This window comes from Erinaceus europaeus, chromosome 6 (genome assembly GCF_950295315.1).
Source record: "Erinaceus europaeus chromosome 6, mEriEur2.1, whole genome shotgun sequence".
NCBI classification, from domain to species: domain Eukaryota; kingdom Metazoa; phylum Chordata; class Mammalia; order Eulipotyphla; family Erinaceidae; genus Erinaceus; species Erinaceus europaeus.
Window position 1 is genome coordinate 3,237,644 of NC_080167.1, and position 26,742 is coordinate 3,264,385.

Below are 26,742 nucleotides of genomic sequence, written 5' to 3' on the forward strand. Positions count from 1 at the left end.
ACACACACACACACACACACACACACACACACACACACACACACACACACACACTCAATCTAAATCTTAGGACACGGAGTTCTGGTGGTAGGAACAGTATGGAATTATACCCCTATTATCTTATAATTTTTAAATCAACATTAAACCACTAATAAAAATGCTTCACAGTTTGCAGAAACCTACCCATAATTATGGAAGTCCTACCCTGCATCCAGGGCAAATGGTCTTTCTTATCTCACCCCTGGAAATGCGATCTTTGCTGCTGCAGTGTGAAACAAACAACTGAAGGGATCTGACTTTGAGCTGGCGCTGATGTTTTCAAACTATATTTCAGGGGTGCCGATATCTGTGTAATAAGTTATATTTATGTTGCAATGTAGAAGCTTTACTCCTGGGGAAGATGAGTTTCAGACATCAGGAAGAGACCAAGCCCTATGCCTCCTTTGGTCTTTTATTATGTGCTTTATAGTTGTTTCCTTTTCATAATTAAAAAATGTATTCAGCTTGATTGAAAAAAGCAAAAGAAAGTTTGAATGATTTTTATATAGACTAAACTGAGCTCTCCTGATTTAAAATCACTTTATTTTTGTTTGCATTGGCTCTGCTTATTCCACTTAAACATTTCTTTAGAAATAACTGATCTGTGGCCTCCCTGGCAAATAGAATCTATGTAAACACTTGAACTTCAAATGCATAGTGTTTTAATAATTTTACATTTAAATTACTATTCTTTGCTGTAGGAAGAGCTCATGAAAATTGCCATAGTTCATAAGGCTAGACTCTTGCAATGAAATTACAAGCCATTAGTACTAGTGGTCCTATTTCCAACTGAATTAGCTGACTGCCTGTTAAGGTTCAGAGCAGATCGACCAGTAGATGTCTGCTGCTCTGGCAATAGGGGCACCATGCTTTCTTTCAAATTCTAGAGTCACGGAAATTCAAGAGAGATTTTGCAAAAGAAAGTGGTTAGTGATTACATTTAATTATTAGGATTAATTAGGCAATTAAATGTGGGTATAAAATAGACCTTAAAAGCAAGTATTTCTGTTTTACTGTTCTGAGCCAATTATACTGGAGACTATGAAGATTTCGTTCTTTTTTGCAAGTACTGTTAATTCTCTCGTTTCACAAAGAATATACAGAGAGAAATTGATAGGGAAGGGGGATAAAGAGGTGAGAGAGAGAGAGAGAAAGAGAGAGAGAGACAGAGAAACACCCGCAGACCTGCTTTGCCTCTTGTGAAGCTTTCCCCCCTGTGGGTGGGGACTCCGGGCTTGAACCAGGGTCCTTGCACGTGGTAATATGTGCACTTAACCAGGTGCGCCATTGCCTGGCCCCTGCAGCATAATTTTGAAAGTAATAAGCATGGTTAATATGTGGTGAAAGGCTACTCATCTGGTAGCTTAGGAAAATGGTTTGTGGGCCAGGCAGTGGCACACCTGGTTAAGCACACATATTATAATTCACAAGGACCCAGGTTCAAGCCCCTGTACCCCTCTTGCAAGGGGGAAGCTTCATAAGTGGTGAGGTAGGGCTGCAGGTATGTGTGTGTCTCCCTCTCTATGCCCCCATTCTCTGTCAATTTCTCTCTACCTCTATCTAGTAAATACATACATACATACATACATACCATAAAATGGTCACAAATGATTTGTCTGCTTTTTTCAAGGATTATTAATGTGCTAAGTTTCTGTTTGGGTCTAAGGAGAGAGCTCAGCGTGCCCGAGGCACCAGAGACCCCAGGTTCAGTCCCTGGTGTCACTGTATTTCAGAGCTGAGCCGTGCTCTCATCTCTCTCATTCTCCAGATAAAATAGATCTTTATGGGAATCGGGCGGTAGTGCACGTGGCACAAAGCGCAAGGACCAGCTTAAGGATCCCGGTTCGAGCCCCCGGCTCCCCACCTGCAGGGGAGTCGCTTCACAGGCGGTGAAGCAGGTCTGCAGGTATCTGTCTTTCTCTCCCGCTCTCTGTTTTCCCCTCCTCTCTCCATTTCTCTCTGTCCTATCCAACAACAATGACATCAATAAGAACAGCAGCAACAATAAAAAGACAACAAGGGCAACAAAAGGAAAATAAATGAAATTTAAAAAAATTAAAAAAAATCTTTATAAAAGAAATTTTTGTGTTTCTTTAATTTCTGTGTCTTTAATTACAATCATAGTTTCATATTAAGGATTCCTTACATAAGACATCAAATTAGGGACTTCATCGTTTCTGTGCTTATAGTGATTAAAAATGTATTTTATGAGCAAGTTAAAAAGAACTTATTGAAAGATTAATGTCTCCTGAGAGAAGGTATAAAGAATAATGTATTATGGAGTGGAACCTAGTTTTTAAGCTTTTGGGATTCTGTGTATTACATTCAACTTTGATGTGTCTCTGACTACTCATCTGAAGACCATTTGAAATGATAAGCTGAACAATCAGAGCTCCTTCTCTGTACAAGACCCATTTGCAAGTGTTAGCTGGCATTCCCTCTACATACCTTAAAAATGGGTCTCTTAGTTTGCTGTGGAGGTATAGCTTCAGAGAGCTGATGTGACCAAGTGTATTTGTGATTCCTTTAGTCAGGACAAAACCCCTTCACTGATATTAAGTTGGATGTTTCCCCCCCAGGAGGAACACCATCTTTTCAAAACAGTGATCTAGAACATTGTGGTAAGATTTCAAAGGTTAAATTGGTACCGGCCATGACTGGGAACATGCTTAGCCACATGGAAGGTGTTAATGTGAACTCAGTGCCTCTGCACTTCCACATGTGAAGGAGACAAGTTGGGCAACCCTGAGAGTTTGTGTGGCATTGAGCTTAAGGAGTGAGCTGGGAGTGTGGCAGTTTGGGAAAGCAGGGCAGAGAAAGTCTGCTGGCAGAATGGAGTTCTTCAGTTAATATTTACTGATGGCTATATCACTTATCAGTGGTAGGCTATATGTACATAAATAAGAATAAAAATGACCTCTGCTTTTGAAGAAATAATTTTCTGTTTGTTTATTCATACATTCAGTAATCGCAGGCTGTCTACTAAGTGCCAAAAACTGTACTGGTGATAAAAAGATGAAAAAACATTGCCTCTGCACTTCAGAAGCTTCAGGCTGTGGATCTATTCCTCTCATTTCCAGGAGAAAAAGTGTTTCTGTCCAAATGCTGCTCTAAAGGGAGATTCTGTGCTTCAGAACCAGATAGTTCTGGCCGTGAAGCTCTGGCTCCTTAAACTGTTACCTGGAGCAAGTTACTTAACCTTTTCCTTTTGCTGCTGTTGTTCCTCTTCAGCTTATTTTATTGGGGAGATAGTGGCATATAATACAGTTGTTGGCACATGAATACAACTTCTCCTCTCCATGAAAGGCCCCCTAGTGTACATCTGTTTCCACCATCATGCAGCAGGACGGACACACACACACACCCCAAACTTTCCCCCAGTGTCATGGGGACTGGGACTTAATCCTGGGTAGGGTACATAGTGAAGAAGGTGCCCTGTCAAGTGAATTTAATTAAAAAGGAAATAATTTTGATTCCACAATTTAAAACTCGTGAACAAATAATAGTGGGACTAGAATTTTTACTATTCTATATAGTATCCATTTCTGTTAAAGATTTGTATAGAGAACTCGAATGGTGGAGTAACTGTGCTAGTATTTCATGACCTTGCACGGTGGAGTAACTGTGGTAGTATTTCATGACCTTGCACGGTGGAGTAACTGTGCTAGTATTTCATGACCTTGCACGGTGGTGTAACTGTGCTAGTATTTCATGACCTTGCACAGTGGAGTAACTGTGCTAGTATTTCATGACCTTGCACGGTGGAGTAACTGTGCTACTATTTCATGACCTTGCACGGTGGAGTAACTGTGCTATTATTTCATGACCTTGCACGGTGGAGTAACTGTGCTACTATTTCATGACCTTGCACGGTGGAGTAACTGTGCTAGTATTTCATGACCTTGCACGGTGGAGTAACTGTGCTAGTATTTCATGATCTTTGGAAGAGGCATGGTACCCCATCAGTGATGCACACAAGGCAGCTGCCAGCTAACACACCACAACTGGGTGGTCGCAGAGACCCTCACAAGCCAAGCACCAGCTCTAATCTGGAACCGTTTCGCCAGCTGAGGCGCCAATTGTCTGTGAACATTGTTCCTTATGCACGTACAGTATTCAAGACTGTTGTATGCTTTACATTGGGTTGTTCTAGATCTCCCCCGCCAAGAGAATTGGATCAGTCCAGTTAGTTTTTGCGGGCCTGCTTGGCCCTGCCCCTAGGAACCCCGCCAGAGTTCCAGGGTTCCTGAGTGCCAGAGTTCCAGAGTTCGAGAGTAAGAGAGGGTTCAGAGTAAGAGAGAGTGCTTGCGAGAGGGGTTCCTGAGTTACAGAGTTAGAGAGAGTGCTTGCGCCGCCGCAAAGAGACAGCAGAGTTCTGTTTGGTAATTAGTTTGGTTTAGTTTATGAATCGTTGTTCCTGAATAGAGAAATACAGCTTCCCTGCCTAGCCGTTGTCTCTGCGTCTCTGTTACCCGCCTGTGAAGCCAGCCGGCCAGCTGGAACCTCCGAATTTTAACAACACAAGACAGAAATGTATTGATATTTTGCAGTTGTATTTGATAGTTGTGCTTGTTTTCAAATGAGTGAGTAGCTTAAAACTACATTGATATCCCTGGATAAAAGTTTTGAATATTCCCCAAAATAATTTATACTAGGTTTCTATACTACTCTGATGGCATTTTGAAAGGGAATATTTGCTCCATCTCCTCCTTCCCCCCCTCCCCCCCACCATAATTTCACAGGAATGGATCACATAGTAGGACTATTAGGCTGATGAGTGAAAGCTTCCTGTGCATGTTAGCAGGCACTAAGTGGGCTCCAAGCAAAGTAAAATTCACAGAATCTTAGTGAGGCTATCAAGAATATAAGTGCAAATTGTCTGGAGAAGAAAGATATGCCTTAACATCATCACTTGACTCTTGGGTAAGAAATGTTAGACAAGAAAGAGACCGTTTCAATTTGTCATTCTCCTGAGACTTCAAGATGTTATCTGCAGTGCTGAAATAAAGCATTCCTTTCTGTAAGCAGAGAAGATGAGAAAATGGTTTATGCCCAGATTGGTCCATTTAGTTAGGAGGACAGTGACACAAATAACTACCTAAGAGAACAAAAACAAAGAGAGAAAATGGGAAACTTGAATCTCTGGCCTAGACCCTTCAGGGTTAAAGTCTCATAAACAGTCTATGCGAAGCAGGGCTGCCTCTTTAGGACCAAGCAGTGTGCTCAGAGGAAGACAGTGTGAAAGGTAGCCTCTCTCTACCTTGGTTTCTCCAGCTATGAAATAAAAACCTTTTTTTTTTGGTCTGCAGCTGGATTATCTCATGACTGAAAACATGCCCTGGCATCAAGGGGTTATAGAAACATAATGAGAATGATAATGTCATTACTGAGCATGTGTCACATGTGTGATGTGACTCCTTAGAAGTGCAGAAGATCCTGGGGTGGGCACACACAGGAAGTGGATATCACAGTAGCGCTTGCTGACCTAAGTCCTGTTTGTGGAGGTTCTGTGTTTAGTTATCTTTCTTTAAGATCTGTCAGCCTGGGAGCTGGGCAGTAGTGCACTGGGTTAAGCGCGCATAGTGCGAAGCGTGAAGTACAAGGACTAGCGTGAGGATCCTGGTATAAGCCCCTGCTCCCCACCTGTGGGGGTTGGGGGTCGCTTCCCAGGCGGTGAAGCAGGTCTGCAGGTGTCTGTCTTTCTCTTCCCGCTCTGTCTCTCCCTCCTCTCTCGATTTCTGTCCTATCCAACAACAGCTACAGCAATAACAACAATAATAATAACAGCAAGGGCAACAAAAGGGGGAAGAAAAGCCTCTAGGAGCAGTGGATTCATTGTGCAGGCACTGAGCCCCAGCAATAACCCTGAGGCAAAAAAATAATAATAATAAAAAAAAATTAACCTCTGTCAGCCTACCTGTTCATCTAAGCTCTATATCACCCACTGGATACTCAACAAGGCAGGCACTCGGGATATGTCACTGGACAGCAGGGAGGAAGTGGGAGGCTGATGAGGGAACACGGTGCTTGGAGTCGGTCCACCCTGAGTGGATTCTTTTCTATGAGCTGTGCGATTTGAGCAAGTTTCTTTACTTCGCTCTCTCTCATATTTTTTATTTTATTTTAAAATTACCTTTATTTACTGATTGGATAGAGACAGCCAGAAACCGAGAAGGGAGGGGGTGATAGGGAGGAGAGACAGAGAGACAGCACTGCCTCACCACTCGCAGAGCTTCCCTGCAGGTGGGGTTGGGACTTGAACCCAGGTCCTTGCACACGTACATGCGTTCAGCAGGTGCCCCACCAAGATTCTTTATGTTCTCCGCGAGTGGTGAAGCAGGCTCGTCTAGCTCCCTCTCTATGTTCCTCCTTCCTCTCTGTTCATCTTTTGTTCTTATTTTATTTTTTATTGATTTAATAGTGATTGACAAGACCATAGGAAAGAGGCATTTAATTCTTTCCTCTCAATTTCTGGCTGTCTCTATCCAATAAATAAATAAAGATAATGGCAAAAAAAAAAAAAAAATTTTTGCCCATGCTCCTAGAGGGATAAAGAATAGGGAACCTTCCACTGGAGGGGATGACATCCGGAACTCTGGTGGTGGGACTAATATGGGACTGTACCCCTGTTAGCGTACAATCTTGTCAATCATAACTAAGTCACTAATAAAAAAAAGTTACCTTTTCTGGCAAATTTTTTAATTGAGATATTTCTCCCATACCAGTTATTTCTTATTTCAATGTATGTTTTGTTTCTATATTGTACTTTCTAAATTTCCCAGTATTCACGGATATCTTTGTGAAAACCTAGTGCTAAGTGAACTCTTTCCCAAGATCTGTACCTAAGAAAACACTAACTAGGTTAGCAGTCCAGTCTGAAGGAATGATGAACAGCTACACAGACAAGCAACAGTTAAAAGAAAGTACCAGCGCCAAATCAGTCCTACAAGAAATAGTAAAGGGGCATATACATATACATATTGCTGAATATTCTCTCTCGTGGGCAAGAAATGAAGCAAGCGCAGTAAGGGAAGCAGCAGAGTCAGCAAAGACAAGTTCTTAATCTTGAAAGGCTGAACTGGGGGTAGCTGCGGCCTGGGGACGTGGGATGCGATGGTGGAGGGGACCCCAGACTCTCTTGGAAGAGTACTGGTGCTTGGGTGTGCAGTGTGACAAGACATCTTGAAGCGGTAAGAAATCGTATTTCTGGAGCATTTATAATTTTTAAAGTCAAATACAAGTATTATTAAGAAAACCTTTTCAAACTAGTTTATTATTCCATCATTCCTGAAAGGTGTTTTCCTGACGGATTCTCAGATTCAGATGTGTGCAGTCCTCTTACTTCATCACCCTAAAAATATCCTGGTCGCCAGGACTTGTGTGTGATGAGAAAGCGAGCTGTTTCCCTACATGCACTGCACTCGCACTGCACTCTTTTTGTTTCAGGCTGCTTTCAGGGTGTTCCTCTAGGTCCCAGTGCTGCGACTATGATGTTTCTAGGCACTGGATGCTTTGGGTTAATTCTGTTTGGGGTTTGCCAGTCTGGAATCTGTAGGTTTTTGTCAGTCATGAAACCACTGTTTGTGCACATTCTTCCTGCCCCACTCTCCTCTCTCCTGCTAGGAGTCCAGTCGGACTAAATAGAGATGTCAAGCCTTTTTAATGAGTGCTCAGCGGTCTGTTATTACCCAGCATCTCCCCGAGATTCTATTCAGTTTTGCTTTTTCAGTTATTCTTTCCTAGTTCAGATTAGGTAATTCGAGTTTCAAGTTCACTGATTTTATTTTTGTCATGTCCGTCTGCTCTGAGTGCACTCCAAAATATTTTGCTTTAGCTTTTGTGATTTTATGTTTAAATTTTTAAATCTGCTTTATACCTCTTATCTTTGCTGGGCCTAAGTTTATTTCCTCTATGCTTTGGTATCATTCTTTGCGTCAGTTTATATCTTAAGAGGGATATCGTTCTATGTTTTGCTTGTTTAATAATCTACCTGGTTAGGTTCAGATAGTCTATTGCAGAGTCTCTCAACTGCTAACGACCACCAGCAAAAGTTGATAAATGGAGACATTTTCAGTGGTTTAAACAGTACTTCCCCAACCTTGCTTTTCCAAATGTGAAAAAGTTAAACGAGAGGCATTATTTCAAGGATTAGGATACAGGCAGAGATGAGCTGGACATTTCTTTATTTTAAAAAAAAAAATGTAGGGAGTCGGGCAGTTAAGCGCACGTGGTGTGAAGGGCAAGGACCGGTGTAAGGATCCTGGTTCGAGCCCCCAGCTCCCCACCGGCAGGGGGGTCGCTTCACAAGCAGTGAAGCAGGTCTGCAGGGGTCTCTCTTTTTCTCCCCCTCTCTGTCTTCCCCTCCTCTCTCCATTTCCCTCTGTCTTATCCAACAATAATGACAGCAATAACAACAATAATAATCACAACAATGATAAACAAGGGCAACAAAAGGGGAAAAAATAGCCTCCAGGAGCAGTGGATTCATAGTGCTGGTACCAAGCCTCAGCGATAACCCTGGAGGCAGAAAGAAAGAAATAAAGGGAGGGAGGGAGGGAGGGAGGAAGGAAGGAAGGAAGGAAGGAAGGAAGGAAGGAAGGAAGGAAGGAAGGAAGGATGAAAAGAATTCAATGACGACACCCAAACCATGCCAGCTGTGTAAGAGTCTGCTTCCTCCACAGCGCCCCTCACCATCAGAAATCACAGTCGTGAGTGCTATACTCTATGATATACAAGTTCTACATCAAGACTATTTGAACTGGTGATATCTTACCCGTGAAAGCTCACCCTCTGGTCTTCCCATCAACTCCTGCTTTTCTTAGCAATTTAAAATTCAAGTGAGAGTCTACAGCGTTATACCATTGATAAGGGTAAAGCTATACATAACTCATCTTCTCAAAAGTCAAATTTATTTGAAGCTTTTGGGAGGAAAAAAAATTAAGCAATAAACTTTATTTTCAGATTCCAACAACACTAAGCAAAAAAATTCAGGGACATTCTCACTTGCATCCTCACACAATCTCCTCTACTAAGCAAACCCTTTCATGTAGCCTGCAGACTGGAGTGTTTTTCTAGAAACAGTATTGTGTGAGCGAGAAGGAGAGACTAGAACACTGCTCTAGCACGCGTGGGGCCAGAGCCCGAGCGCAGGGCCTTGAACACTGACATTCTGCTCTCTCGACTTAGCCGCCTCCCTGGGTTGTCAGAGTAAAATTGTGTTTACATGGAAACATCTTTCTCATAATGGAGAATTATTTTACATAAAAGTCATGGAAGAAAATTAAAAGTTTAAATTTTTAAAAATATTTATTTATTTATTCCCTTTTGTTGCCCTTGTTTTATTGCTGCAGTTATTATTGTTGCTGCTGTAGTTGTTGGATAGGACAGAAAGAAATGGAGAGAGGAGGGGAAGACAGAGAGGGGGAGAGACAGACAGACACCTGCAGACCTGCTTCACCACCTGTGAAGTGACTCCCCTGCAGATGGGGAGCCGGGGGCTCGAACCGGGATCCTTACGCCGGTCCTTGTGCTTTGCGCCACATGCGCTTAACCCGCTGCGCTACTGCCCGACTCCCCTTCCTTCCTTTCTTCTTTCCTTTCTTTTTTCCTTCCTTCCTTCCTCCCTCCCTCCATTCTTTTCTTCTTTCCTCCCTCCCTTCCCTCTTTCTTCCTTCCTCCCTCCCTTCCTTCCTCCCTCCCTCCCTCCCTCCCCCCCCCCCCCTCTCTCTCTCTCTCTCTCTCTCTCTTTCTTTCTTTCTTTCTTTCTTTCACCAGAGCACTGTTCAGCTCTGGTTTATGGTGGAGTGGGAGATTGAACCTGGGACTTGACTGTGCCTCAGGCAAGAGAATCTGTTTGCATAGCCATTATGCTATCTACCCCACCCTTTCTTTCTCTCTTTCTCTCTTTCTTTCTTTCTTTCTTTCTTTCTTTCTTTCTTTCTTTCTTTCTTTCTTTCTTTCTTCCTTCCTTCCTTCCTTCCTTCCTTCCTTCCTTCCTTCCTCCCTCCCTCCCTCCCTCCCTCCCTCCCTCTCTCTCTCTCTCTCTCATCAGTGAGAATCCAGGCCACTTTGACTCACACATTTTCGAACACAGTGACTCTCTTAATTGAGCACTCTCTTTACCTATCAGGACTTTTTCCTACTTTGCTTCTGGCCCTGGTGCATTTTCCAGGCACGTCTGCCCGTGCTGCAGTGGGGAGATTGCAGAGGCAGGGCGTCGGCGTGTACCCCCAGTTTCTTTCTGGCCACATCCATAGAGGAATGCACAAGTTGTGGAAAATTCGCAACTGTTGCTTTAGGGGACTTTCAAGTCTCTTTCATTGTTTAAAGTCTGAACGAGAAGCTATGGGTGACGGCATACACATCTCACAGCTTGATACAGACTTGCACACACAGAACCCTGCAGTATGGAAGATGCCACTCCCCAGTTATTGACCCCCTGCTTCTTCTCCCTCCCTCCCTCTCTTCTTTCTTTATCCACTCATTCCTTTTCCCCTCCTTCTTTTCTTCCCTCTCCCTTTCCCCCTCCCCGCCTCCCTCTTTTTCTGTCTCATCTGGGTTTAACTGCTCTGGACCGCTTGCTTGAGAGACAGTGAGAGAGAGAGAAACCACAGCACTGAAGCCTCCCCCTCTGCAGTGGGGCCAGGCTCAACCCTGGGCCACACACACAGCAAAGCAGAACCTATACTGGTGAGCTCTTCCTAGAAAAAGAGTAATTTGGGAGGCCAGGAGGTTTCACAGAGGATTAAGCGCACAAGGCGCAAAGCGCAAGGACCCGCGTAACAATCCTGGTTTGAGCCCCGGCTCCCCACCTGCAGGGGGGGTCACTTCACAGGCGGTGAAGCAGGTCTGCAGGTGTCTGTCTTTCTCTCCCCCTCTCTGTCTTCCCCTCCTCTCTCCATTTCTCTCTGTCCTATCTGACAACAACGACAGCAATAATAACAATAAACAACAAGGGCAACAAAAGGGAAAAATAGCCTCTAGGGGCAGTGGATTCATAGTGCAGGCACCGAGCCCCCGAGATAACCCTGGAGGGAAAAAATTATATAAAAAAGAGAGATTAATTTGTTTATGGGAGCGAGATGTGGGGGGGAGCCTGTGTGTGACCCAGAACGTCACTGTGACCCATGTGATCTGCGGCCCGGCAGACCTCATACTTGAGGACAGTTTCATTCACTGCGCCACCTCCTGGGCCACTGGCTTCATTCACTGCGCCACCTCCTGGGCCACCGGCTTCATTCACTGCGCCACCTCCTGGGCCACCATTGTACCCTTTCTTAAAATTTCACCAGCGTTTTGTTTATCATTCCCCTGCAGACGGGGGCCAGGCCCTTTCAACCTGAGTCCTTGTACACTTCAGTATGTGCACTCTACCAAGTATGCCACTGTCTAGTCCCAAACTTAATTTTTGGGAAAGAAATAGTTGACATGATGTGAAATAGTCAGGACTGAGAGTAGATTTCCTTTAGGAATTGATACTAGAATTATCGAAAATGCAGTTTTAGAGAGAAAGACAGTTCCCAGCTGCAGGTTTGTTTAAAACATTATGCTTAGGCCTTTGGTCTTCTGTCTCAAGGTTACAGCTTACTAGCCTTCCTTGTCTTCCATGTGCCTTCAACAGACTGCCAACAGACTCGTTAGAAACAGAAGTGTCACTTTGTACAGAGACAGGAATGACTCTTCCCAGCTGAATAGGCCAGACACATCACTCAGGACAGAACATATTATTTTCTGATTATCAAAGTTTTGTTTTTACTTTTATGATAAAAGTGTAAATCAGTTAAGCGCAGGTGGCGCAAAGCACAAGGACTGGCATGAGCATCCCGGTTCGAGCCCCGGCTCCCCACCTGCAGGGGAGTCGCTTCACAGGCGGTGAAGCAGGTCTGCAGGTGTCTGTCTTTCTCTCCCCCTCTCTGTCTTCCCCTCCTCTCTCCATTTCTCTCTGTCCTATCCAACAACGACGACAACAACAATAATAACTACAACAATAAAACAACAAGGGCAACAAAAGGGAATAAATAAAATAAAATAAAATTTAAAAAGTGTAAATCAATAAATAGAAGCTAGTGAAAATTCATTCAGATGTCAGAAAGAAAGCATAGTAAATTGTATTGCAGGCTAAAAATCTATTTTCGCTGCCAAACAGTCAAGCTCTGACTGAGAAGTTTGCTGACGGCTCTGTTGGTATGCTTCTAAATTCTGCTTCTAAGACCCCTTCTGTTTCATTGGTTTAATCCCCCCTGCTTAACACTGCATTCTATTTACATAACACTGTTAACTAAGCACCACCCTGCCTCCAGGGCATTGGTTTAATCCTCACTCTTTTGCACGCTTTTCCCTTCTCCCCACCCCCTATCCTACGTACACCCTCTTCGGACCTGACTCTTCCGCCTCAGGATATTTAAGGACAAGATTGTGATTAGAGATAGCTTAGATTGCGCTGCATTCCACATGAATAAAGACTGAACTGCGTACCACTCAGCCATGAGTCCCTGGTCGTCTCTCTCTCCCGCCCGTGAAGCTAGCCTGACATGGCTCCTTTGAGTTCTCTTTGATTTGAAGCTTCATTCTTATAATGCTATTAACATCGAACTAAGTTGCAAGTACAGTGGCCTGTTTAGTTCGATACTAATACATTTATATGAAAGGTTAATGAAATGAATTTTCCTTCCATCCAATTCATTAAAAATTGTTCTATGCAAATAACCCATCCAAAAATGGGGAGAGGACATAGACAGAATATTCACTAAAGAAGAGATCCAAAAGGCCGAGAAACACATGAAAAAATGCTCCGAGTCTTTGATTGTCAGAGAAATGCATATAAAAGACAACAATGAGATACCACTTCACTCCTCTCAGAATGTCATACATCAGAATAGGTAACAGCAGCAAATGCTGGAGAGATTGTGGGGTCAAAGGAACCCTCCTACACTGCTGGTGGGAATGTCAATTGGTCCAGCCTCTGTGGAGAACAGTCTGGAGAATGCTCAGAAGGCTAGAAATGGACCTACCCTATGACCCTGCAATTCCTCTCCTGGGGATAGATCCTAAGGAACCCAACACATCCATCGAAAAAGATCTGTGTACACATATGTTCTTGGAAGCTCAATCTAATAGCCCAAACCTGGAAGCAACCCAGGTGTCCAACAACAGATAAGTGGCTGAGCAAGTTGTGGCATATATATACAATGGAATATTACTCAGCTATAAAAAATGGTGACTTCACCGTTTTCAGCCAATCTTGGGTGGACCTTGAAAAATTCATGTTAAGTGAAATAAGTGAGAAAGAGAAGGATGAATATGGGATGATCTCACTCTCAGGCAGAAGTTGAAAAACAAGATCAGAAAAGAAAACACAAGTAGAAATTGAACTGGAATTGGTGTATTGCACCAAAGTAAAAGGCTCTGGGGTGGGAGGTGGGGAGAATACAGGTCCAAGAAGGATGACAGAGGACCTAGTGTGTCGTTAACGTTCGGGGTGCCAGCAGGCTGTGCTAGCTTCATGGTGGAAGACAGAGACTCACGGACACACGGCTGGGCAGAAAAGCTGTATTTCTTTATTCACGAGCAACGATTCAGAAACTAACCTAAAACCAATCACCACACAGATCTGCCCTGCATCCTTCTCCTGCAGCCACCACAACAAGTCTGCCTGTCCGTCGGGGTTCTGGGGCGGGGACAAGCGGCCCCGCGAAACTAGCAGGGCTAAACCACAATCTCCTAGAGGTGAGGGGAAGGGGACCAAACCAACACGAAGAATACCAACATATTCCCCCTTTTCTTTTTAACTAAATGACCACAGTATCAGGGGTGTGGGGTGAACAGAACCCTATATCGTACAGGCATTTTCAAAAAAGAAACTGGCACAAACATGGAGGAACATGTAAGCGGGCAACAAGAACCAGTGTGCTGCCAAGGGAAAGTCTGAGGGGGACCTTTTTGCCTCTGGGGGGGGGGGCGTTACTTGCCTCGACGGGCATTTTTTTTTCTCTGTGAGCATTACCTAGCTGGGGTCGGGGATATGGCCTAGAGTCCCAAGGCAGCTGGCTGCAGTCAGTCTTTGAGAAACCCAGCAGCATAAAGGGAAGCTGCTAGTTTTGTGCAAAGTGTCTAAGGGTGTACCAGTGAGTCCGATAGAAGTGCCAGTCCAAAGCAGATGTCCACGGAAGAATGCCAGGGGGTGGAGCGTTGTATGAGGAAGGTCAGCTGCTGGAATTCCGCTTTTCTGTAGAGAGCTTGACAGCTGCAATTTACTTACTATGAAGCAAAACTTGTAGCAGGTTAGACGTTTACCACAATTGATAACTCTATTACAATTGGAAGTCCCTTCCAGCATGATTCCAAGGCTATTTAAAGTTCAAACAATAAAATATGGAAAGGCAAACATGAACCATAGAAAGAAAAAATCCTCAGGCATGAGAATCATTAGCATAACCATAGCGCAATCTAACGTTTCTAATTGAGAAGGAATTTGAGACTTTTACATATCAACAACGTCTTTTTAACCTTTTGTTACACCCATTCAAGATGGAGACACACCCTAGGTGTGCTCAGGTTTTAATTTTATCAACTTAGTTAAACTATATTGATATTTAACTAATTTTTACTTCAGACTTTAAATGTAAGTTAATTTTATCTTTATGAGAATTATGTTGAAAACCTTTTTCATTTAACTTTGCCTGGTAAGAATGTAGCCTTAAAGTTACCTTTTTAACCTTAAAGTTAATGTTACCAAACTTTAAGCACACACATACACATGGTCTTCAATACACAAGGAGAGAAACTTTTGTGACGAAGACATGTCATTTTAAACAGGAGTTTAGATCTATAGTGTGTTAGTTGTTGGCGGGGGGGGGGGGGGGGTCACCATCTGAAGGTGGCCTCCCGCGCAGCTCCATTTCTAGGAATTGTAGGTTGCGATCTCTGGATGAATCTCTGCATATTTTAGCTTTTCTGACTTCAGAGCTGAGTTGAGGATCTCTGCCAGGGGGCCCAGTTTCGGCAGGGAGCCCATGGTCTCCGGGTGGTGCGGGATCTGCCCAGACTTCATAGCAGGAGGGCGGGCGGGCCAGCCGTGCAGAAGGTGCGGGCCGAGGTGCCCCAGGGTGGCGCCTGACCGCCATGTCTGCTGCCTTGATCCCGGCGGCCGAGCAGCGTGGGGGGAGCCCACGCCCAATGTCCCGCGCCACGCGGCGGAAAGCCGGCTCATGTGGGCTGGCGTTGGGCGGAAACCACAGAGTGGTCCAGAGTAAATGTTCCAGAAGCAGCGAAACAGTCTCGTGAAGAAAGGGCAGAGGCTTTTGGAGATCTCTTCACAAGCAGAAGAGAAGGCCATAGTGCATAGGTAGCCAATTGTCACTTATCTGAGAGATGCGCAGGTCCGGTCCACGTGGGCACCATATGTCATTAAGGTTCGGGGTGCCAGCAGGCCGGGCTAGCTTCGCGGCGGTAGACAGAGACTTGTGGACACACGGCTGGGCAGAAAAGCTGTATTTCTTTATTCACGAGCAACGATTCAGAAACTAACCTAAAACCAATCACCACACAGATCTGTCTTGCATCCTTCTCCTGCGGCGGCCACAACAAGTCTGCCCATCCAACAAGTCTGCTCGTCCGTCGGGGTTCTGGGGTGGGGACAAGCGGCCCCGCGAAACTAGCAGGGCTAAACCACAATCTCCTAGAGGTGGGGGAAGGGGACCAAACCAATATGAAGAATACCAACACTAGTGGGGGTTGTATTGTTATATGGAAAACTGGGAAATGTTATGCATGTACAAACTATTGTATTTACTGTCAAACATAAATCATTAATCCCCCAATAAAGATATTTTAAGAAAATGTCCTACGATCAACAATTGCTAGTGGAGTAAAGATTAAATATTCATGTTCATACATTTTCTGTGTCATTTTTGGTTTTCTGAATTTTGAAAGTACAAGAATTCCCAGACCAAAACCAACCAACCAAACAAATAAATTAATAAAATCCTCTACTTAGAAGTTATCTGTGCAATGTTTTCTATTTGATAGTGAACACAATAGTTTGTACATGCATAACATGTCTCAGTTTTCTTCTCCCTTTTACTGGCTTGTCTTTTTGACCTTGTGTAGTTTGTTTTTAATGTGTAGGAGCTTTTAAGTTTGCTGTAGTTCCATTTATTTAATCTTGTTTCCATTTCAAATACTCATGGGGTTGAGCATCTGAATCCATCTTTGATCCATCCTGAAGTGTTTTACTGATGCTTTCTTTTGTGTATTTTATAGCTTTAGGAATGACGTTTAGATCTTTGATCCGTTTTGAGCTACATTTGGTGCATGCTGTTAAGTAGTCATCTAGCTTCATTTTTTCCTATGTGGCTGTCTGGCTTTCCCAGCAGACTTGGTTGAAGAGGACTTCTCTTCTCACTGAGTGGAGTTGTCCCCATATCAGATACTAAGTGACTGTTTGTGTGTGGCTTTATTTCTGGGCTCTTGGTTCTGTTCTCTTCATCCAAGTGTCTGCTGAGCTGCTTTGCCATATTGTTTTGCAGGAGCATAATAGTTCTGTCCTGTCGTTTTTTCTCAGGAATGCTTTGGCTCTCTGTTTTCTTTTTTCTTTTGTGGTTCCATACAAGTTTTTGGATAAATTGTTCAGTTTCTTTGAAGATTGCCATGGGGGGGGGGCAGTGACCCACCCAGATAAGCGCACATAGTACTAAGCACAAGGACCCAGATCCAGGTTTGAAATCCCGGTTCCTCACCTTCAAGGGCAAGCTTCACAAGTGGTGAAGCAGTTCTGCAGGTGTCTGTCTTTCTCTCTCTGTATCCCCCTTCTCTCTTATTTTCTCTCTGTCTTATCCAATAAAATGGGAAAATGGCTGCCGGGAGCAGTGGATTCCTAGTGCCAGGCAACGAGTCCTAGTGAGAACCCTGGAGGAAAAAAAATGTCATTGGGATTTGGATAGGGGCTGCTTTTGGTAGGATGTTCATCTTAATAATACTTACTCTTTCAATCCATGAACAAGGCAATGTTATCCCATTTCTTTGTGTCATTCTGTTTCTGTTAAAAGTGTCCTATAGTTTTCATCGTAAGGATCCATCACCACTTTGTTGGATTCACTTCAAGGTATTTTATATTTTGGAGCTCAAAATGGGACCGAGTCCTTCAATCTCCTTTCCCCTGACTTATCACTTGTGTGTAGCAATGCCACAGGCTTATGTGTATTGATTTTTGTATCCTGCATTTTACTGAACATTTCAGTTATTTCCTGTAAAGTGTGGTGGAGGCTTTGGGGTTCTCTACGTACTTTGTCATCAGTGAGCAGTGATAGTTTAATTTCTTCCTTCCCAATATATATTCCTTTGATAGCTCTTTCTTCCCTGAGTACACTTCTGTGGACCTCTGTCTCTCTGCTGAGTAGTGATGGTGATGGTGGACATCCTGGTTGGGGTCTAGATTCTAGAGGGAAAGCTTTCAGTTTTCCCCATTGAAGGTGATGTTAGCTGTGGTTATGTTGTAAAAGGACAGTGTCCCCTGGAGTGCTTTTCTTAAGGATCTTTATCATAAACGGAGGTTGGATCTTGTCAAATGCCTTTTCAGCATGAATTGATGTGATCATGTGATTTAATAACATGTGTGGAGTAATCACTGTAGATTCTCTGTGGTGAAGAATACAATATAAATGAATGACTGATACACTGAAAATAGAGGCCTTCCACCGTTAGTTCAGTGTTTTAATTGCTAAGTCTTTCTTCCTGTCAAAACCTCCAGGTTAAAGCTATTCCTGGGGTGGAGGTGCCTTCCGTTGTCAGTTCATGTTGCCATAACTTCTCCATGTGCCTCATAGCCAGTGACCAAAATGTGCTGTATCCATGGGGATGAGGAAGCAAGGGATAGATCGCCTGACACTGTCTGGGCACTAAGAGTTCACCGCTGCTGCAGCTACTCTGCCTTCCTTTGACATGCTGTACACGTCTTTGCTTATGTCTAAGTGATCAAAGTTTACTTTTTTCCCAGGTGAAGCAACTTCCTGTCAAGCTTATGATACTGAGTAAGAGAAAAAACGTGTAGCAAGAACCAATAGGGGAGAGCCGACAGGCTAAGGCAGGTCACAACAATGTTCTTGAAGTTGTGGTCCACAGCTGTTAATGTCAGCACATTATGATTGTTGTCTTTGAAGAGGCAGGCAGAGGTTATTGTAAATGGTGACTGCATCTCCCAACATATGCTAATCCCCACTTCTAGTCAGGCCGTTCAGGTTTTGTCTGGGAGTGTAGAAGCAAGCAGTTAGCTTTAGTCTCCTATGAAGCGAAGGCAAGAATGACCGAAGCAATGACAGGAATCGGATGTTATGTTGGATAATGAAATTTTTCAAATATTTATTCAGGTCACTATTTATTGTAATATGTATGCTTGTCATGACTTTTCTCACTAATTTTTTCAATTTAATTTAGAATTTGCTCTGCAGTAGGTACTGTGCTGAATTCTTTAAAACAAATTTTTGTAGTATCCTTATTTATTTATTGGATAGAGACAGTCAGAAATCGAGAAAGGGAGGGAACATAGAGAGGGAAAGAGATAAGAGAGACACCTGCAGCCCTGCTTTACCACTTGCAAAGCTTTCCTCCTGCAGGTGGGGACCGGGGGCTCAAACCCAGGTCCTTGTGCGTTGTAACACGTGCGTGCGCTCAGTCAGGTGCGCCACCTGGCCCTGTGCTGAATTCTTTTCATTTTATTATAGTAACTATCTAGCTTTTATCGACCACTTGAACTCTGCAGTGATATATCTCTCACCCAAGTAATTTTTATCCAACAGATCTTTGTATGTGCATTACATGCTGCCTGGGGAAGACTTCGGAGAGTTCCACGCTTTGTGTGGGTCGAGGTGTTTAGGGTTTGCATGGTATCTTCATAGGAAAACAGTTCTTGGTTTTTAACTGAGAAAATGACCTTTTTTAAATTTATTATTATTATTTTAACCAGAGCACTGTTCGGCTCTGGTTTATGGTGGTGTGGGGGATTGAACCTGGGACTTTGGAGCCTCAGGCATGAGAGTCTGTTTGCATAACCACTATGCTATCTACCCTCCACCTGAGAAAATGTTCTAAAATGGGGTTGGTGTTTCTGTAAGAGACACTAGGGAGGCCTAAAAGAGACCTCTGAGGCTCCCCCCCCCCCCCAGTTGTTGTTGGACCCAGAGCCCTCGCACACGCACAGTTTTACCATTCTATCACTCCACATTCAGGTAGAGAGACAGTGAGAGGCTCAGAGAGACTCCATACCACTGAAGCGCCGCCCTCTGTCGCCATAGCCATCCCGTGACGGTGCTGTGACTCAAACCTGGGTCTTGGGCTTACGGTGCAGACACCCTTACCAGTGAGCCGTCTCTTCAACCCTTGGGCCTCCTTTCTTTCTTTTTTTTTTTTTTTTGTTTATTTTTTATTTTTTATTTCTTTATTGGGGAATTCATGTTTTACATTCAACAGTAAATACAATAGTTTGTACATGCATAACATTCCCCAGTTTCCCATAAAACAATACAACCCACACGAGGTCCTCTGAATCCTTCTTAGACCTGTATTCTCCCCACCCACCTATGCCAGAGTCTTTTACTTTGATGTGATACACCAATTCCAGTTCAGGTTCTACTTGTGTTTTTTTTTTTTTTTTTCTGATCTTGTTTTTCAACTTCTGCCTGAGAGTGAGATCATCCCATATTCATCCTTCTGTTTCTGACTTATTTCACTTAACATGCATTTTTCAAGGTCCATCCAAGATCGGCTGAAAATGGTGAAGTCACCTTTTTTTTTTTAAATACTGTTTTTTTATATATATATATTTATTTTATTTATTTATTCCCTTTTGTTGCCCTTGTTGTTTTATTGTTGTAGTTATTATTGTTGTTGCCGTTGTTGGATAGGACAGAGAGAAATGGAGAGAGGGAGGGGAAGACAGAGAGGGGGAGAGAAAGACAGACACCTGCAGACCTGCTTCACCACCTGTGAAGCGACTCACCTGCAGGTGGGGAGCTGGGTTCGAACCGGGATCCTTATGCCGATCCTTGTGCTTTGCGCCACCTGCGCTTAGCCCGCTGCGCTACAGCCCGACTCCCAAGTCACCATTTTTTACAGCTGAGTAGTATTCCATTGTGTATATATACGACAACTTGCTCAGCCACTTATCTGTTGTTGGACACCTGGGTTGCTTCTAATTTTTGGCTATTACAAATTGTGCTGCCAAGAACATATGTGTACACAGATCTTTTTGGATGGATGTGTTGGGTTCCTTAGGATATGTCCCCAGGAGGGGAATTGCAGGGTCATAGGGTAGGTCCATTTCTAGCCTTCTGAGAGTTCTCCAGACTGTTCTCCACAGAGGTTGGACCAGTTTACATTCCCACCAGCAGTGTAGGAGGGTTCCTTTGACCCCACAACCTCTCCAGCTTTTGCTGCTGTTACCTTTTCTGATGTATGACATTCTGAGAGGAGTGAAGTGGTACCTCATTGTTGTCTTTATTTGCATTTCTCTGACAGTCAAAGACTTGGAGCATTTTTTCATGTGTTTCGCGGCCTTCTGGATCTCTTCTGTGGTGAATATTCTGTCCATGTCCTCTCCCCATTTTTGGATGGGGTTGTTTGTTGTCTTGTTGTTGAGTTTGGCAAGCTCTTTATATATTTTGGTTATTTAACTTTTCTGATATATGGCATGTAAAGATCTTCTCCCATTCTGTGAGGGGTCTCTTGGTTTTGGTAGTGGTTTCTTTCGCTGTGAAGAAGCTTTTTAATTTGATGTAGTCCCATAGGTTTATACTTGCCTTAGTCTTCTTTGTAATTGGATTCGTTTCATTGAAGATGTCTTTAAAATGTATGTGGAAAAGCGTTCTGCCAATATTTTCCTCTAAGTATTTGATAGTTTGTGGTCTAACATCCAAGTCCTTCATCCACTTGGAATTTATTTTTGTATTTGGTGAGATACAGTGATTCAGTTTCATTATTCTGCATGTTTCAACCCATTGTTTCCAACACCGTTTGTTGAAGAGACTCTGCTTTCCCCATTTAATAGTCTGGGCCCCTTTGTCAAAGATTAGATGTCCATAGGTGTGGGGGTCCTCCTTTCTTGAACCACTTTTCAAAATCATCCTGGAGGAAAGAAGCCAAGATTGTGGGTGATTCCTTTTCTCATCTATTTTCTATGTTCTAAGCAAACAGAGCTCACACACTATTCTTGAATTGCTGTGTGAACTTGATACTGTAACTTGCATTTAACTTTGAGTTTTGTCTCCTTACTAAAAGTAAATTGTATTTTTCAATAGCTACATTTTCATACAGGGACACAAGTTGTTTTCTCAGGGAAGTAGTATATGATAAAGTTTATATATACAAGAAATTATGAGAATTCTTTGAAAGTAAGATTTCCCCCCATCAGTTTATTGAGATGAAGATGACATGCAGTGTCATATAAGTCAAAGGTACACCGACTAGTTAGTTATGTGGCTTTACATACTGTGAAATAGCTACCATAGTAGAGAGTTGTGTTTCTTAACAGGCCTGAAGTCCTAACAGTATTTTAGCATCTCTCCAGTCCCAGTACTTATAGTTGGTATTAACGTTACATTTATGGTACTTGAGTTTGATGTGGCGTTTCTAGAACTAGTGAACTACAGGTTTCCTTTTAATCTGAGTATGCCATTTCTATGCATACATCGGTTACCGCTTGGATTAAAAAAAACAACAACCCAAGATGTAAAGATGAAGAGGATAGAAAAAATGTCTATAAACACGCTAAAGATTAAAACAGTGGTTGAGTTCAGTGAAAGGGAGTGAAATGAATTATTAAAGACAGTGCATTTACAGGCTAGTGTCTTCCTGGGGTCTTAGTTTTAACAGCTGCTTATAGTTTAAACTAATAGAAACCTGAATAGCGTGTAACAAGCTGAGTATTTATATTCTGTTAATGGATTATTTCTTAATAGAGATACTGAATAATATTTTTTATCTTAAGTTACTTCATTTGGCAGTTTTGAAAATGCAGTAAGTAAACATGTTTTGTAAACATTAAAGCTGCCCTCTGTACACGAGTATTAACATGGGATCATGTATCTGGTTGGAGTTGTTTGAGACCTCATTTAGGTCCTATGAATATAATTTGTGATTCTTTGAACAGTAGAATATCAGGGAATTCTGTATTATCTTTGCAACTATCTGTAAATCTAAATATTCCTCAAAATAATGTTTACATAAGTAAAAAAAAAAATCAAATACTACCGGACAGGAAAAGTTAATTTGTGTTGTAAACAGTAGTATGAGTATTTAGGTGATATATGAGACCAATATGTTGTCACATAAGCAACCAGTGCATTAAGAATGACATCTTTTTTTAAAAAAATATTTATTTTATTTATTTATTCTATTTTGTTGCCCTTGTTGTTTTTTTGTTGTAGTTATTATTGTTGTTGTCATTGTTGGATAGGACAGAGAGAAATGGAGAGAGGAGGGGAAGACAGAGAGGAGGAGAGAAAGATAGACACCTGCAGACCTGCTTCACCGCCTGTGAAGCAACTCCCCTGCAGGTGGGAGCCGGGGTTCGAACCGGGATCCTTATGCCAGTCCTTGTGCTTTGCGCCACCTGCGAAGAATGACATCTTATGTATTGTTTACTTAGTACAAGGCACTTTGCTTGTTACACTTACTTGTTTTTTTTACTCTGTATGCTTCAAGATAAACCGCACTTTCTAAAGTATAAATACTTTATAAATTTTCTGATCCTTTCTGAAATTAACTGTTTTCTCATAATCACAGTTGATAATACTAGTTTTTAAGTTAATCCAGTAAGCAGTACAAAGAAAACTATTTTACTATAGCAACTTTTTTTTTTTTCCTTACCAAAGCACTGCTAAACTCTGGTTTATGGTTGTGTGGGAGATTGAACCTGGGACTTTGAAGCCTCAGGCATGGGAGTCTCTTTGCATAAGCATTATGTTGTCTACCCCTGCCCTATTTTACTGTGTTTCTAAACAAAGCACGCATATTTCAGATAATAGTTTTAAAATTCTGTGCCTGAAACACCTCATTAAGTTAATTTTATTATTTACTATTAAATGTATCTATAATTATACATTATTTTTCTTTTAGTCATATAACAGGAAAATTTAAATAAATGCAATTTTAGTGGCTCTAATTTATATTGCTCAGTACCAAATACTTAGTTGAGATAGAATGAAATCTCCAAATCTTTATTAAGAGTGATGTAAAGTGGCCCTACATCTCCACACAGCGATAAAACAATATATAAACAAATGCCAAAGAATCTAATAAAAATAAAGTGTTCTAGAAGTTAAAAGAGTGGAAATTTGAGAAGAAATAAAATTTTGATTAGAATGTGAATCAGGCTTCTGAACCAAGATCATCTCAATTCTAGTTTTGCTGAGCTGTTACTGGTGAGGAATCCGCCAGCCTGTGGAGCCTACTATGAAGTAAATCGTGCCTTATCCTTTGTTTCCAGGCCTACTTCCGGCAGGGTGTCGCCCTCCAGTATCTTGGACGTCATGCCGATGCCCTGGCAGCCTTTGCCTCTGGACTGGCTCAGGACCCCAAGAGTCTTCAGTTGCTGGTGGGGATGATAGAAGCTGCCATGAAATCCCCCATGAGAGGTAGACGGAATAAACATTTCTGACCTGGAACTGAAATCGAACCTGTGTAGCCTTGCAAGATGAGAGAGAGATGCGAGCACTGAGAGCTGACAGAGGGCCAGATTTGCCAGAGGGAGAGCTTGTCTCCTTGTCACTTACTAATACTTGAGGGAGGCGGGGTGATGGCAAGTCCTCTGGTCTGGAAGTCTGCGGCTCTGAATTATGCTTTTAAACATTTTGTTAGCTATTTCTATGGTGTGAGCCAGTGGATTCATTTCTCTGGATTTTATTAGCTATTTCTATGGTGTGAGCCAGTGGATTCATTTCTCTGGATTTCTGGAATACTTTTAGGATCCTTATCTTTTTTGAAATGTTAAGATTCTGTACTTCTAAATTTCATCACTTCTACTAGTAAACTGCTTTATTCACTTAGACCCACCTGCTGTCTAGAAATAATCAATTAAGAATAAACATTTGACATTCTACTGTTTCATTAGAGTATTTCACTGTTGGCTATGTTAAATGTGTTTCCAAAGACCATTAAGAGGCTAAGTCAAGTTATGAGAGAAAGAAACAGCGCACTGTTTTCTCCTATTAGTACCTGTGTTTTATACTAGTTGGTGTATTTAGAGAAACAGTGTATTAAAATTAGTATTGTGAAGATTGGAGGAGTCAGAAGAGCTAAACAGATTTGCTTCACTTTTGAGGCTATTGACTTTTTGGAGGAATTAGACCTTGGGAAGATGGGACTGAAAGGTACCCCAATTGTCATGCTTGCAGTGATGGAGGACAGTGAGGCAGATTGCTGGAAAAGACGAACCTTTCATACTAATCTTGATGATGTCCGACAGAACTTGTCTTTGTCTAAAATGGTATATGTTTTTGAATGAGTCAAAAAAAAGTGATGAAAATATCACTAGATATTTTGTCTATTTTAAAAATATTTTTAAAATCATTTTATGGGGGAGGTAACAGCTCCCAGTACAGTTGTTGACACATAGGTACAACTTCTCATCTCCCCTTGACGGGTCTCTGCAAAGTACTCTCTCCTCCAGCGTAGGCCCTTTTTCTCTAGCTTTGAAGATGTTTGTAGCAGAATTATGCTAAGTAAAAAGTCTGAAGAACTTAATGTTACTCATGGTCTCTGGGCAAATCATAAATGTAGGAAATATTTTCCGAAAGTTGAAGAGTTTATGTTTTAGAAAAACCTGGTAAAGCCACCTCCATTCCTGCAGTTTTGTAACCTCATACAGAGTGGAGGCTTTGCCCAAGGAACCTAATGGCTTCTCCCACTGGGGGACCTGCTGTTAATAAACTCTGACTTGCAGCAGATGCGTTCTGGAGCTCCAGGGCTTGCAGGGAAAATGAACAACAACAACAGAAAATCAATCTGCCTCTCCATCCTCCCAGTGTCCTCTTGTTCTGTCCTTATTCCCTCCTGGAAACAATCTCCATAGAATATTTCTTATTTAGTTCCTGATGTATCCTTTCTTAATTCTGGGGAGTGTCTGCTTGATGTGTCACGATCAGCAGAAGCACATTGCTTTGCCTCTGGAGCAATGTGTTTAGACAAACTGAGGAAATCGTGTGTCCTGAGAAGCGGCTCTGTGCTGCTGTCACTCCAGGTTTGCTGTGCCGTGCTTGTTCCCAGCTTTATCCCGAGTGACCTTAGGGCAGCCCTGAAGAAATCTGCCTCTAACAGAGGCCCGGGCACTTCACTGTTCTCTTCTCTTTCCTTAGGGCAGCTCCACTCATCTGATTAATTTTTAGCACCACCATTACTGTTCATTATACCGATTCCAGGGGGGTTCCTGTCAACATTTTTGTAGGACTGTTGCTGTGCTTGGTGTCGTTCTGGGAATCATTTCACATCGTAATCACCTTTCTCTTTGTCTCTTTACAAGACCCGCTGTCATTTGCTACCTGTATTTTAGTCTCCTGGCGTTTTCTACAATTGTTAGAGCACAGCACAGTCTGGGTCACTTCACACATAGGCCTCTCAGGCCATGTTGTTGTTGTCTTGCCATTCTTTTAAAAAAAATTTTAAATTTTTCTAAACTTATTTTATTTTTTTATTTATTCCCTTTTGTTGCCCTTGTTGTTTTATTGTTGTAGTTATTATTGATGTTGTTGTTGTTGGATAGGACAGAGAGAAATGGAGAGAGGAGGGGAAGACAGAGGGGGAGAGAGAAAGACAGACACCTGCAGACCTGCTTCACCGCCTGTGAAGCGACTCCCCTGCAGGTGGGGAGCCGGGGGCTCGAACCGGGATCCTTCTGCCGGTCCTTGTGATTTGTGCCACCTGCACTTAACCCGCTGCGCTACAGCCCGACCCCCTGTATTTTATTTTTATGGTTTTACCCACCCAGTGTCAGCTGAACCACTTTTTCTGTGGCTATAGTTATACCAGTATATGTATTCTTATTAAATCACTAATGAAAGTATAAACAATAAGTACAAATATAAGATACCATTCTTCTCTTCTTGACTTAACGTTACTTGTTAGTCTCTGTAAATAGTTTCTTAGTAGTCTCAGTCCGTTGTTTCCTATAAGTGCTTGTGCAGATTTGGCTGTCAGAATGTAGTACTACTGCCGACCATGGATTTAATTACAAAGTGAGATAGAGTTTTCTTTTATTTGTTTCGCTAAAGACACAAGGACCTACTGCTTGCTGAGAATTTTCTTGTATTACTTTCTCTCATCTTGTTACTTTGCTAATTTAGAGAATATTACATTCACAGGTTCTTCCTGTCATGGTTTTTCCACCAGCTCCAGAGGATTCAGGAAAACTGGTTTTATGATGTGCTTCTGGGAATTGGCTATGGAATGCATGCTCCACTGCTCCAGTCTGAACTTTTCAGAGAGAGCGAGAGAAGGAAACCAGAGCACCAGTGTTCCCTTCAGTGCAGCGGGGCTGGGCTTGAAGCTGGGTCACACACAAGGCAAAGCAGGGCACTGTTCAAGTGAGCTGTTTGCTGGCCCCGCCCTGTTCTCTTCCAGGCTGTCCGCTCCTGGCCAATTCTTCTTTTCGGACTCTTACCGGCGATAGTCCGTTTCACAGGAGACTTGTTTTGGAAGTATTGTGCTACAAACCAGACT

At 42.6% G+C, this 26,742-nt stretch overlaps 1 protein-coding gene across 5 annotated transcripts in view; it reads left to right on the top strand.

Moving 5' to 3' along the window:
* TTC28 (tetratricopeptide repeat domain 28) overlaps positions 1 to 26,742 on the top strand; it is a 487,880-nt gene that overhangs the window by 216,919 nt on the left and 244,219 nt on the right. For all 5 annotated transcript variants that reach the window (XM_060192543.1, XM_060192544.1, XM_060192547.1 and 2 more), the window contains one exon: positions 23,516 to 23,663. In XM_060192543.1, the coding sequence (XP_060048526.1) occupies positions 23,516 to 23,663 (148 nt within the window). The remainder of the gene's footprint in view (positions 1 to 23,515; positions 23,664 to 26,742) is intronic.